Genomic DNA, 13,001 nt, shown 5'->3' with positions numbered 1-13,001 from the left:
GCCAAATATTGTTCTATCCTAACAAACCATACATCAATGTAGCATATTTATTCAGCTTTCAGATGATGTATAAATCTCAATTTCATAAAATTGATAATTCATAAAATGCTCCAGGGTCACATATGTACATAATGTACAAAATATACTTCTGTGTATATTTATTATGTATATTATGTATATATAAATACATTATGTATATATAAATACAACCTATTTATATATAGTATAAATATATTTACATGTATTTACATGTCTATATTTATATTCATATAATTTATATTATAAATAAATATATTTAATACATAAAATTAACATATATTTCTGAAATACATACATGCGTTTGTATTTATATATACGTAATAAATATACACAGCACACATACATACAAACATTTATTTTGGATGCAATTAATCGCGATTAATCGTTTGACAGCACTATATATATATATGTGTGTGTGTGTGTGTAAAATATTTTACATTAAATAGACACAAGTGTTATTTTAATATCTTTGTTATAAAACGGAGAGTTCCGGTCCTTGATTCTGATTGGCTGAGCCATGTTCGAAGCTGTTGTAAATGACTCTACAAAGTAACATACACCTTTGTTTACGTTTGTGTGTTGCTCGGCAACCACTTTGTTGCAACCACAACTGTTTCTGAGGAACTACATTGTTTGGTGGAAGAATACTGTTTTTATTAATATCATTACACTTTATTTGCTCCGTTTTATTTTGTGAAACCGTACTACGTATATGGAATAACCGTTTTATAAAAGCAATAATCCCCGTGAAGCCGTGGTTTACAGTGAATTTATAACAGCTAAGGGGTGTGGTTAAACCACGGCTTCTTGGAGCTTATTGCTTTAATATACTATAGTTTTTGTTAGGATTTTAGTTAATTCATTAACTGTTTCTGCACAGGTCTCAGTCACCTTGACGGCCAGGTGATCCTCCCAGTCGTTAGTCAGGCTCTTGTAGAACTCGCCGTACTCCTCGTTAGTGATGTCGTCAGGGTTACGGGTCCACAGCGGCTTGGTCTTGTTGAGCTCCTCCTGGTCGATGTACTTCTCCTTGATCTTCTTCTTCTTCTTCTTCTTGTCAGAGCTCTTGTCATCGTGGTCCTCGTCGTCGGAGCCCACGTCTTCGATCTCTGGCTTGTCCTCATCCTTCTCCTCATCCTCCTCCTCTTCTTTCTCCTTCTCTTTCTCCTCCTCTGCCTCGTCATCGCTCACCTCCTTGTCGCGCTCCTTCTCGACCTGAAACCAACAAAACGATTTCATCATTAAAACAAAAGCATAAAGCACTGCTTAAATTACTGTACATTATACAGATGGTTTTCCATACTTACAGTTTTTAAAGATTGTCAAAGACTTTAGGTGTATCTGCATAGGGCTTCATAAATGTAACAGGATTACTTGACTAATGTGTGTCAGGATCCTTAGTGAAAATATGCTGCTGATGTATTTTTGAGAATATTAAAAAAAATATATATATTTAATTTGTTTAGCTGCGTGTCATGTGACCTTTAACCGGCATCATAGAACAGTAAACCGTAAATATTACCCTTAAAGGTAATTTAACTTTAAGTTATTATGCACATTTTACGTAAGTTAACTGAAGTATTAACTTTAATTTTAACTATAATTATTTTTTTTAAATATTTACTTTTTTAATATATGATAAAAAACACAAATATAGAAATATTAAATTTTTTATATTTAAGAAATATTTGAATTTTCTATTTTTTTTTTGTTCAGATGCATGACCTTTAACAGACAACAAAGAACCATAAACATGCAAATGTGTTGTTAATTACTGAAATACTACCCTTAAGGTTAATTTATTATTATTATTAATAATACATTTATTATTATATTTTATATTATATATATATATAAAAAAAAAAAAAGGTATTACAAATATTTAATTAGTATGTTTTAAGAAAAAAAATTAAGAAAGGTATATTTATTGTCATTAATCAACATCAGAGAAGTGTAAATATATTATAAAATTACCTAAATATTATCTCAAGTTAACTTGTCGTTAATCTATTAACTATATTTTTAAAATTCTTTTTTATTTAATTAAAAAAAATAATTAGTATGTTTAAGAAATCTTAAATAAAAGATATATTTAATTTGTTTAATTGCATATCATTACTAAACATCAGAGAAGCGTAAACATGCGAATGTGCTGCTAAATTATTGAAATATTAACTTGATCTCAGGGGGACTTCAAGTGATTATCTTAAGTCAAATTTTAAGGGTTTGGCTGACACATATGCTAGGGAATGCCTAATTTTTATATTTATGTTATTTAGTGACTTACAAAGAGTGTGATGGGGTAGCCGATGAACTGCGAGTGCTTCTTGACGATCTCTTTGATTCGTCGCTCTTCGATGTACTCCATCTGATCCTCCTTCAGATGCAAAACCACTTTTGTGCCACGACCGATCGGCTCGGCTGGACAAAGAGCAACATCTGCGTTAAACCTCAGTTACAGCTCGCATTCAGTATTTCAACCACAGTCTGACAATTCATTCACTAAATCAAACTAGGGCTGTCAAAAAAAATTCGAATTTCGAATATTCGTCGGATTTAAAATAAAAATCCACATTCGAATGCAAAAACGTTGCATTCGAATTTTAGGTGTGCGTCAGGCAGCATTATCAGTGGTGCACAAGATGCGATGACAATGTAAGTGTCATTGCATTTTAATGCTTTTATAGCATATCCAGTTGAACCCACTAGATGGCGCTGCTATGTTTGTTCATTCAAAATATTGCGGGAAAAAAAGAGAACATCAGTGCGGAGAAGATCTTGTTTACGTCAAAACTGAAACAAAGCCGTTCACACAGAACGCATATTTATCGCATTTTCTAGAGGGACATCTATCAGCGTTGCACTCGCGTCTCGCACAAGAGAGCCGCATGTTTAGAAAGCCATGTAAAATTAATGCAAGTTCAACTTTTAAAAAAATGTCTCGAGACTTTATGGCCCATTTTTCCCCATCCCACTGCATCTTATCTTTTTAAATGAAAAAGTACTCTTTGTGATTGGTTTTCAGTCCTTTGGAAAATAATCCAATTGCGAATACCAATATTGCGATTTAATATGCAATTTATTTTTTAAAGCTCTTTTTGTTCTGTATTATTCAACAAAGACAAGCTATAAATCATTGTATAGTATGACCAACACAATATTAGATAGATTAAACATAAATGTTATTTTCTGTAGGCCAGGCCTATATGTTACGATGAAATTAGGTGATGCATGAAATGATATGAATGAAATTTTTATTTAACAACTACAATCACAGTATATTGACTGATTTGTTGAACTTCCAACCTTGTAAGCATGTAATAATTATGACAATATAAAGCACCTCTTTACTCTCGCGTGTCACGTGACCGAGTGTAATCGCAGCCTCTGCGGTTGTAAAAAACGTGTTTTTTCATATTGCGATATTATCGCAAATGCAATTAATCGTTCAGCCCTACTTTGTATTAAACTATACATACATACATGATGCTATTTTGTTTCTAATTGTTTAAGTAACTTAATTATATATGGTTTATTTTAAACATTATGCACTTTTTTCAAAGATAGTCGTGTTATTTTATTATGCTTTGAAGAAACGTGCATTAGTAATATTTTGCTCGATGCGCCCTCTTGTGGCCTCAGGAGAGAAGCCAAAAGCTTTTTTCCCCCCTAACTGAAATTATGCCTCAATATAATTCGAATATTGATCATATTTAAGTACAAAATTCGAATAAGCCATTTTGACAGCCCTAAATGAAACGACACTCACAGTTGTCCACTTTAACGGTGAACGATCCTCCTGCAGACGACTCCCACGCATACTGCTCGTCATCGTAGTGTTTGGTGATGACCGTGACTTTCTCGGCCACCAAGAAGGCAGAATAGAAACCCACTCCAAACTGACCGATCATAGAAATGTCTGCTCCGGCCTGCAGGGCCTCCATGAAGGCCTTGGTGCCGGATTTGGCGATGGTGCCCAGGTTGTTGATGAGGTCTGCTTTGGTCATGCCAATGCCGGTGTCGGTGAGGGTCAGCGTGCTCTCTTGTTTGTTGGGAATGATTTCGATTTTGAGGTCTTTTCCTGAGTCCAGCTTGCTTGGGTCTGTGAGACTCTCATAGCGGATTTTATCCAAAGCCTGATGGAAAGTAAGAATATTTCATTTAGTTTTATGGGTTCAGTTGATAATTTGTGTCCCTGGAGCACAAAAGCGGTCTCAAGTCGCTGGGGTATATTTGTAGCAATAGCCAACAATACATTGTTTGGGTCAAAATTATCCATTTTTCTTTTATGCCAAAAATCATTAGGATATTAAGATGGAAAAAATTGCAATGCATTTTTACTGGAAATTAATGTTCAAGACATAATTATGAGGTTTGTCTTTTATGCACAAAACATATTTTTATGTACCAAACTATGTCCATCAAAATACTCCTTGTGTGTGTGCCAAGACCGAACTGTCTCTCTTAGAGTTAATTTCCCAATTATAAGAACCAAAGTCTGGGCACATCAGATGGCAAAGATTGCAAATTATTTATTCAGCTGTCGGATTATGCATAAATCTCAATTTCAGAAAATTGACCCTTATGACTGGTTTTGTGCTCCAGGGTCACATTTAAGAAGCTTTAATAAGACATAAAATGTAATGTGTATCTTATTATTGTATTACTGACTGTTTACATGATTTACTTAATGAAAAACTACTTGAAGTCAACATGCTAATTTTTAAAAGACATCTTTTAATTCTAATTAATATTTTGAAAAGCACTGTATTATTTTTTGTACTGTGCGTCTTTTTTTTTTTTTACTGTTTGCATGTCATTACTGAAGTAATGTTTACTTAATAAAAAAAGGCTACATGCCATTTTTTAAACTTTGATTGAATTGTAACTATTAATTTGTTTCAGTAGTTTACAAAGCTGTTATATTGCTTTTTTTCTCTTCATTTTATTTTTGCTTAAGCAAACAGTAATCGTAATAATCACTTTATAAAATGACACATAGCCTTGAATTATTTTTATGTAGACATTTTTTCTGAAGTAATATTTAATTGAAAAATACTTGAAACCTACATGCCATTTTTTTTTTAATATTATATGATTTATAAATATTAATTAATTAAAAACACCTCCTGTTAAATTGCTCGTGGTGTAATGCAATCAGTAATAAAAATAACAATAAATTTAATAAAATGGCATCAAGCCTAAGTATTTTTTCAGTATGTAAAATAGCTTAAATGTAAACACATTTACTCAAGCAATGTTTACTTAATAAAAAATACCTGAAGGATAAACGCACTTGTTAAAAAAATTATTTTAGTTTGCATTAATTCAAAAAGCACTTTGTTGTATTGCTTGTAACATGCATATTTTTTTTTTGTCAATTTATTACTGTCTACACAGCCAGAGCCAGTAACAGTAATAATCACAATGTAGCTTTGAAGTAAAAAATAGTTTCAGAAAATCATATGCAAACACTTCTCTGAAGCAGTGTTTACTTAATGAAGGCTACATGCCTTCTTATGTTATTTTAAATTGTGAATTATTTATAACTATTAATAATTTAAGTTTAACAGCAAATTAGATTTTTCATGGTGTTGTTGACAATAGTACGTTGCCATTGTTATTACTATGCTACTGTTACTTACTATACTATTACTCAATCATGTATTACACAGTCACTCACATCTGAAGAGTTGGAGATGAGCTCCCTGAGGAAGATCTCTTTGTTGGAATAGAAAGTGTTGATGATCAGAGACATCAGCTGAGCGATCTCAGCCTGAAAGGCAAAGGTCTCTGCCTCCTCCTCCATCAGCTGATCATGTGCCTCCGGCATCTGTGCATGACAAACAAAATATATATAACATATACACAATATTTGACGAGTATGCTGTTACATCAGAGCACATATCTGAGTTATTATACATGAAATGCATTAGTATTCAACATGCATTTGGCTGATTAATGTAGTATGCATCACTGTATAACCTTCCTAAACCAATTAAAGGCTCAAAGCATGGTTTAATTCAATTGCAAAAGGGTTTTGCATTAATGCTATTAATATATATAAAGCTGAAGAGATTGCTGGTGGTTCTGGAACAACTTGTACGAACTCTAGCGCCTCCTGTCGGTCCAAACGTGTCATTACGAGCTTCTAGAAACTACCAAACTGTCTAACATGCATTAACATGGAGCACATCACTTTGGATCTCACTCTGTATGTGAACGAGACGCTATAATGCAACTAATCCAGTCATTAAAAACACCAATGCATTCTGTTAAACTTATACTTAAGTCAATAATATGCATACATAAAAATCCCATATTTAAAATGCACTCATTAACATAAGCATGCATGTGTAATAATGACGTAAACTTTCCTCGAATGCGTTCATAAGCACTTTTATTGAATCTTGTAAAAACCTCGTTTAATCTCTCAGAGGTAAAACTGTTCAACTCCAGATGGTCTGAGGACTTCACGGCATTCATTTCAGAAATACGCCTATTTAAATATACTGACAGCAACTTAATGATGTAAAACACTTCATATTTGTTAAGATACAAGTTATAAATCGCCGTGTAAATGTGTAGTAGCATCACGACCGTTCAAAGAGCGTTGACGAATGAATGAAGCGCGAATAAACGTCGAATATCTTCACAGCGTTTGCGCGAAATGTCAACTAAGTTGAATGATAATGAATTGGGATGTTATTCTGATTCTATATTCTTACCTTGAATGGTTTATTAGAGTGAATTAGATTAAGCGATTCTCCGTTAAGCCTGTGAGGGTTTTCTCCTCAGCTGTCACGGAGCTTTGGGAGATCCTATCGCGTGCGTTACGTCAGTGGCGGGCTTTTATACGTTGCATAAACGCTCCAGAAATCTCTCGAATCTTCTCAATGCTTTCCTATGGGCGCAGGGGGAGGGGCTTGGCTGTCAATCATCCATTCAACCGTTAAAGTGGGCGTGGCCAATACTGGGAGATGAAGTTTCTAGATTGCTTGGGAAATCAGAAGTAATAAAGACTGACTCCAGATCATATTTATCATTAGTCATTTATTAAAAACGTTCAAGTCAGGTTTACAAAAAAAACAAAAAAACAGCTTATATTAGAAAAGCTCAGAAAATTCCATTTTCTGGTACAGTAACTATGCAAAAAAACATTAGGAGAAATTTAATTGGCTTGTTAACGTTCACTTTGGGATGTGGAGATTGTTTTTTTATTACAAAAACAATAAATACATTACAATTTAGTGCTATTTACACTAAAACTCTTTAGTCGACTTCCTCCATTCTAGAACTGTCATCGTCACCCTCCAGAACTGGCATATCTTCTTCAGCAGGTTGAGTAATGTCTTCTACAGCAGAGTCATCGTCATCAATGCCTGAAAGAGAAGAGATTAAATATAATTAAGTCATGTTCTCCAATGAAATTTCATTTTTGACTACACCCTTAAAAATAAAGGCCATAGAAGAACCATTTTTGGTTCCCCAAGAACCTTTCAATGAGCAGTTCTCAAAATAACCATTTTTGTATTAGTGTAAAGAACAATTTAATTATCTTAAGAACTTTTTTAAACTATAAAGAGCCTTCTGTGCAATGGAAAAGTTCCATGGATGTTTCCGGTTCTTCATGGAACCATCATGGAACCATCAAAGCCAATAATGACCCTTTATTTTTAAGAGTCTAATGTTGGACCAATATGTTTTAGTAGATGATTCTTAAAAGAACCATTTTTATTGGTGTCAAAAACATTTTAATAATCTAAATAACCTTTTTCCATTTATTAAAACCTTTAGTGCAATGGAAAGGTGATGTTAAAGGTTCTTCATGGAACCATCAAAGCCAACAATGACCGTTTATTTTTAAGAGTGTAGTGGTGGACCAACATGTTTTAGTGGATAATTCTTAAAAGAACCATATTAAATAAGTGCGAAGAAAAATTTAATCATCTTAAGAAACTTTTTTTCCATTAAAAATGGAAAGGTTCCATGGATGTTAAAGGTTCTTCATGGAACCATCAAAGCCAATAAAGAACCTTTATTTGGTGGACTGATATGTTTTAGTGGATAATTCTTAAAAGAACCATTTTAAACCATTTTTTAAAGGATATAGGTGCCAATAATGAACTTTAATTATTAAGAGTGTAATGGTGGACTGTTTTTTTTGATGGGCGTTACCAATTAATAATGCATTAATAACGGTGATATATTAGGCCTTTGTGTTTAAATGTATAATTTTTATTGTCATCCAACTTACCAAGACCAAGTTTGATCATCCTGTAGATGCGGTTAGCATGTGTTTGTGGGTCTTCCAGGGTGAATCCAGAGGAGAGCAGGGCGGTTTCGAACAGCAGGATGACCAAGTCTTTCACGGCCTTGTCGTTCTTGTCAGCTTCTGCTTTCTCTCTGAGCGTCTCGACGATGGGATGGACGGGGTTGATTTCTAGGTGCTTTTTAGCGGTCATGTAGCCCATGGTGGAGTTGTCCCTCAAGGCCTGAGACTTCATGATCCTCTCCATGTTGGCCGTCCATCCGTATGTGCTTGTGACGATGCAGCAAGGCGAAGCCACCAGACGGTTTGAGACGGTGACCTGTTTGGATACACTATCATTTAATGGCTCTGAAGAGTATTCACTTCAAAATCAAAGTCTAGTATGCTAACAGCTCATACCTTCTCAATCTTTTTGTCCAGAATGTCTTTCATGATCTTGCACAGGTTCTCAAACTTGGCCTTCTTCTCCTCCTGCTTCTTCTTCTCCTCCTCGTCCTCGGGCAGCTCCAGACCCTCTTTGGTCACCGATACCAGGTTTTTGCCATCGTATTCCTTCAGCTGCTGGACGCAGTATTCATCGATGGGCTCGATCATGTAGATCACCTCCAGACCGGCTTTGCACAGGCGCTCCACAAACGCAGAGTTGGCCACCTGATCTTTGGTCTCACCTTCGGAGAAGAAGAGCAAGGTTTGTAGGAAAATAATCTGTGTGTTAAAATAATGTTTAAATTCATTTTCCAACTACTAACCAGTAATGTAGTAGATGTGCTTCTGACTGTCCTTCATGCGAGACACATAGTCCTTGAGGGACACCATCTCGTCTCCAGAAGCCGATGTGTAATAGCGAAGCATCTCTGAGAGTTTCTTCCTGTTCTGAGAGTCTTCATGGATGCCCAGCTACAATTGGGAAAAGCCATTTTAGCTGGAAATATGATTAATATGATTTTCAATAACTACTCAAAAAGTGCACACACCTTGATGTTCTTGGAGAACTGCTCGTAGCATTTCTTGTAGTTGTCTTTGTCCTCGGAGAGTTCGGTGAAGAGCTCCAGACACTTCTTGACCAGGTTCTTGCGGATGACTTTCAGGATCTTGCTCTGCTGAAGCATCTCTCTGGAGATGTTGAGCGGCAGATCCTCAGAGTCCACAACACCCTTAATGAAATCTGGGAGGAAAGTTTAACTCGTTAACATCTAAACTCACGGGTCAAATCGATATCAGATGTATAATTTCTAGGAATTGTTCGCAAATTAACACCTGAGACACTTACTGAGATATTCTGGAATGAGCTCCTCGCAGTTGTCCATGATAAAGACCCTGCGCACGTACAACTTAATGTTGTTTCTCTTCTTCTTGTTCTCGAAAAGGTCAAAAGAGGCTCTTCTGGGTACAAACAATAGAGCGCGGAACTCCAATTGGCCCTCAACTGAGAAGTGCTGCAACAATAAGACGATTGGTGGTTTAAAAGCAAGAATATTGGTGGTTTAAAAGCAAAACAATTGGTGGTTTAACAACAAAATGATTGGTGGTTTAACAAAAAGAAAATTGGTGGTTTAAAAACAAGACGATTGGTGGTTTAAAAGCAAAACAATTGGTGGTTCAAAAGCAAGACGATTGGTGGTTTAAAAACAAAACGATTGGTGGTTTAAAAGCAAGACGATTGGTGGTTTAAAAACAAAACGATTGGTGGTTTAAAAAATAAGACGATTGGTGGTTTAAAAACAAAACGATTGGTGGTTTAAAAAATAAGACGATTGGTGGTTTAAAAACAGGATGATTGGTGGTTTAAAAACAAAACGATTGGTGGTTTAAAAGGGCCTGCAATTCCAAAGCAAATGCATATGTCAAGTTCCAGTACTTTTAGACTGAAAAAAACAATAAAACACTTATGAGGGCTCATACTGTAGTCTGTCTTCACTGTGAAGGAACCACCAGCTGCAGACTCCCAGATGTACTGCTCGTCATCGTTGTGTTTGGTGAGGACCGTGACTTTCTCGGCCACCAAGTAGGCAGAATAGAAACCCACTCCAAACTGACCGATCATAGAAATGTCCGCTCCGGCCTGCAGAGCCTCCATGAAGGCCTTGGTGCCGGATTTGGCAATGGTGCCCAGGTTGTTGATGAGGTCTGCTTTGGTCATGCCGATGCCGGTGTCGATGATTGTGAGCGTGCGCTCTTTCTGATCAGGGATGAGTTCAATCTTCAGGTCCTTGCATGAGTCGAGTTTGCTTGGGTCCGTCAAGCTCTCGTATCTGATCTTGTCCAATGCCTGTTTTGAAGATATGCATTGTGTTATTGTGAATTTTTGGAACAAATGCTGGAACATAAATGGAGAATGCACTGATTGACTTACATCTGAAGAGTTGGAGATGAGCTCCCTGAGGAAGATCTCTTTGTTAGAATAAAAGGTGTTGATGATCAGAGACATCAGCTGAGCGATCTCAGCCTGGAAGGCGAAGGGCTCTGCTTCTTCCTCCATCATCGGCCGTGCAGCGTTCTCAGGCATCTGCATAAAAGATATATAATCAGGATTATAAATAAGGATTCTGGAATATAAAGCATATATATATGTGTGACCCTGGAGCACAAAAGCAGTCTTAAGTCGCTGGGGTATATTTGTAGCAATAGCCAACAATACATTGTATGGGTCAAAATTATAAATTTCTATACATTACAAATTACACAAGTAAAGATCATATTCCATGAAGATATTTTGTAAATTTTCTTACTGTAAATATATTAAAACTTACATTTTTATTAATAATATGCATTGCTAAGAACTTCATTTGAACAACTTTAAAGATGATTTTCTCAATATTTAGATTTTTTTGCACCCTCAGATTCCAGATTTTCAAATAGTTGTATCTCAGCCATTGATTGTTCTATCATAACAAACCATACATCAATGGAAAGCTTATTTATTCTGCTTTCAGATGATGCATAAATCTCAATTTCGAAAAATTGACCCTTATGACTGGTTTTGTGCTCCAGGGTCACATATTTCATTTAATTAATTTAATTTAAATAGATTTCTGAGCATTGTCTGTCCTTTAGTAATTCTTACTAAATATATATGTTGGAATGACAACTGTTTTTTAAATAATTATTTTAACTTCTTTTATATTCCTCTGATACTACAAAATATTTTTATATAAATAGTTATGTGGTACAATATTCTACTTATGCTCTCATTACTTTCATCACTGCATTAAAAATCGCTCAAACTAGTACTAATTAAAGGTGCAGATTATTCACAACTAAAAAATTGAATTAAAAAATAAAATTAAAGAGAATTATATATTAACTTTGGTACTTTGTCAAAATCAGTGTTATTTTAGTATCATTGAGATACTATTATAGTTTTGAATTAGATTTAATTTTTTATATTTTTTATGCTTTTCGTGTGCTTTCATGTTTATTTTAGTTCAAGTTTTAGTAATTTTGTTGTTTTAAAATATTTCACACATTCATGATTTTTATTTCAGCTTCAGTTACTGTAGCACATCAAGTTAAACTAAATGAAAATGAGAAATGTTAAACCAGCTGAAATAAAATAAGTCAAATTTTTTACATTTTATTTTGTTATTATTTGGTAACAATTTTTTTTTTCATTTTATAGATTTAATTTTAATTTTAGTTAACTATAATAATCCTGTTCAAAATACAGATATATTTATTCTTACAAAAAATAAATGTTGGAATGACAACTTAGTGATATTTGAACAATTATAAATGCTCATTTATACATAATCTGCAAGGTCACAAATATTTCATACTAAAAATTATCTGTGGTTCAATGCTTTTATTACTTTCATCCTAAAATTCTTTGAATTAAAACGGTAGATTATTCTAAACTAAAAAGGTGAAGAAAAAAAAAGGGTTATATATTGTCAGTTTTTCAAAATACAAGCAAATAGCTTTTATCTCTGGCTAAAAGCTTTTAAACATTGAATGAATGATGATAAAGCAACAGCTGATCCACTGAATCAACAGCACATGTCCAGCACCTGTCACTACTCATTTAAAGGGGGAGGAGTGTCCCATGTCACAGAAGCAGAAGGCAAATGGTGCACCTAAAGTGTCCTTTATACCCCATTTTGGGGGGTTTTGCTAATGTAATATGACCTATTCTCATTTTTAGGATCATATTTTGAGTTACTCTGATTTAACAAATTGTCTGAAAAGCCACAGCTGTCTAGAGCCGGCATGCTTGCAGACATGTGCTCTCAGCTTCTATATGCAACCCATTGAATTTGCTTACATTTTTTTGGCTTTAATTTTGAATGTGAGGAAAAAGTTTGAAATGTTGTAAAATTGAGAAAACTCAAATAAATAAAGAGATTAAAAAAATAAAATAATTAAACACTACATTTACCATTAATGCCATTCAAATGATTCTATGTTCTGATACAATTTTAACATATATTTTTTAAATGCATTCCTAAATTAAAATTTTAAATTCTAAAAATTTAAAAAACTTATAAAAACTAAGGAATTTCATTCCTCTTACCTTGATGATTGTGCAAAAAGTCTTCTGGCGTATGGAGATCTACTCCACTGGAGTTTGCGTTGAGTTTGTTGAGCTGTGCTCTCTCGTGTTGACTTCTCGTCGCTGCTTTGGGTTTATCTGCTGAGCATCGGGCCTTCTTCAGCCTTTATATACTCGTGAGCAAAGTTTCTCGAAACCCCC

General features: G+C 34.5%; 2 protein-coding genes across 3 annotated transcripts in view; both read right to left on the bottom strand.

The window, feature by feature from the left end:
* LOC107730604 (heat shock protein HSP 90-alpha) overlaps window positions 1-6,893 on the bottom strand; it is a 13,100-nt gene extending 6,207 nt beyond the window's left edge. Inside the window, exons 1-5 of one of the 2 annotated variants that reach the window (XM_016541464.1) lie at window positions 6,768-6,893; window positions 5,723-5,872; window positions 3,809-4,175; window positions 2,327-2,460; window positions 931-1,254 (exon numbers count right to left, since the gene is read on the bottom strand). In XM_016541464.1, the coding sequence (XP_016396950.1) occupies window positions 931-1,254; window positions 2,327-2,460; window positions 3,809-4,175; window positions 5,723-5,872 (975 nt within the window). In that variant the 5' untranslated portion in view covers window positions 6,768-6,893. Of the gene's footprint in view, window positions 1-930; window positions 1,255-2,326; window positions 2,461-3,808; window positions 4,176-5,684; window positions 5,873-6,767 lie in introns of those variants that run through there. The other variant, XM_016541465.1, reaches the window with a different exon arrangement.
* A 204-nt stretch (window positions 6,894-7,097) lies between these two features.
* On the bottom strand, window positions 7,098-13,001 carry LOC107730601 (heat shock protein HSP 90-alpha 1). Its single transcript, XM_016541461.1, has 9 exons — window positions 12,822-13,001; window positions 10,665-10,817; window positions 10,170-10,580; window positions 9,582-9,747; window positions 9,286-9,476; window positions 9,061-9,208; window positions 8,711-8,979; window positions 8,297-8,630; window positions 7,098-7,421 (listed from the first exon to the last, which is right to left on the bottom strand). Exons 2-9 carry the CDS (start codon window positions 10,815-10,817, stop codon window positions 7,312-7,314), a joined length of 1,782 nt encoding a protein of 593 aa, XP_016396947.1. The 5' UTR covers window positions 12,822-13,001; the 3' UTR covers window positions 7,098-7,311.

The sequence above is a fragment of the Sinocyclocheilus rhinocerous genome, unplaced genomic scaffold (genome assembly GCF_001515625.1).
Source record: "Sinocyclocheilus rhinocerous isolate Xijiao unplaced genomic scaffold, SAMN03320098_v1.1 scaffold2926, whole genome shotgun sequence".
NCBI lineage: Eukaryota > Metazoa > Chordata > Actinopteri > Cypriniformes > Cyprinidae > Sinocyclocheilus > Sinocyclocheilus rhinocerous.
This window is presented reverse-complemented; position numbering and strand designations above follow the sequence as displayed.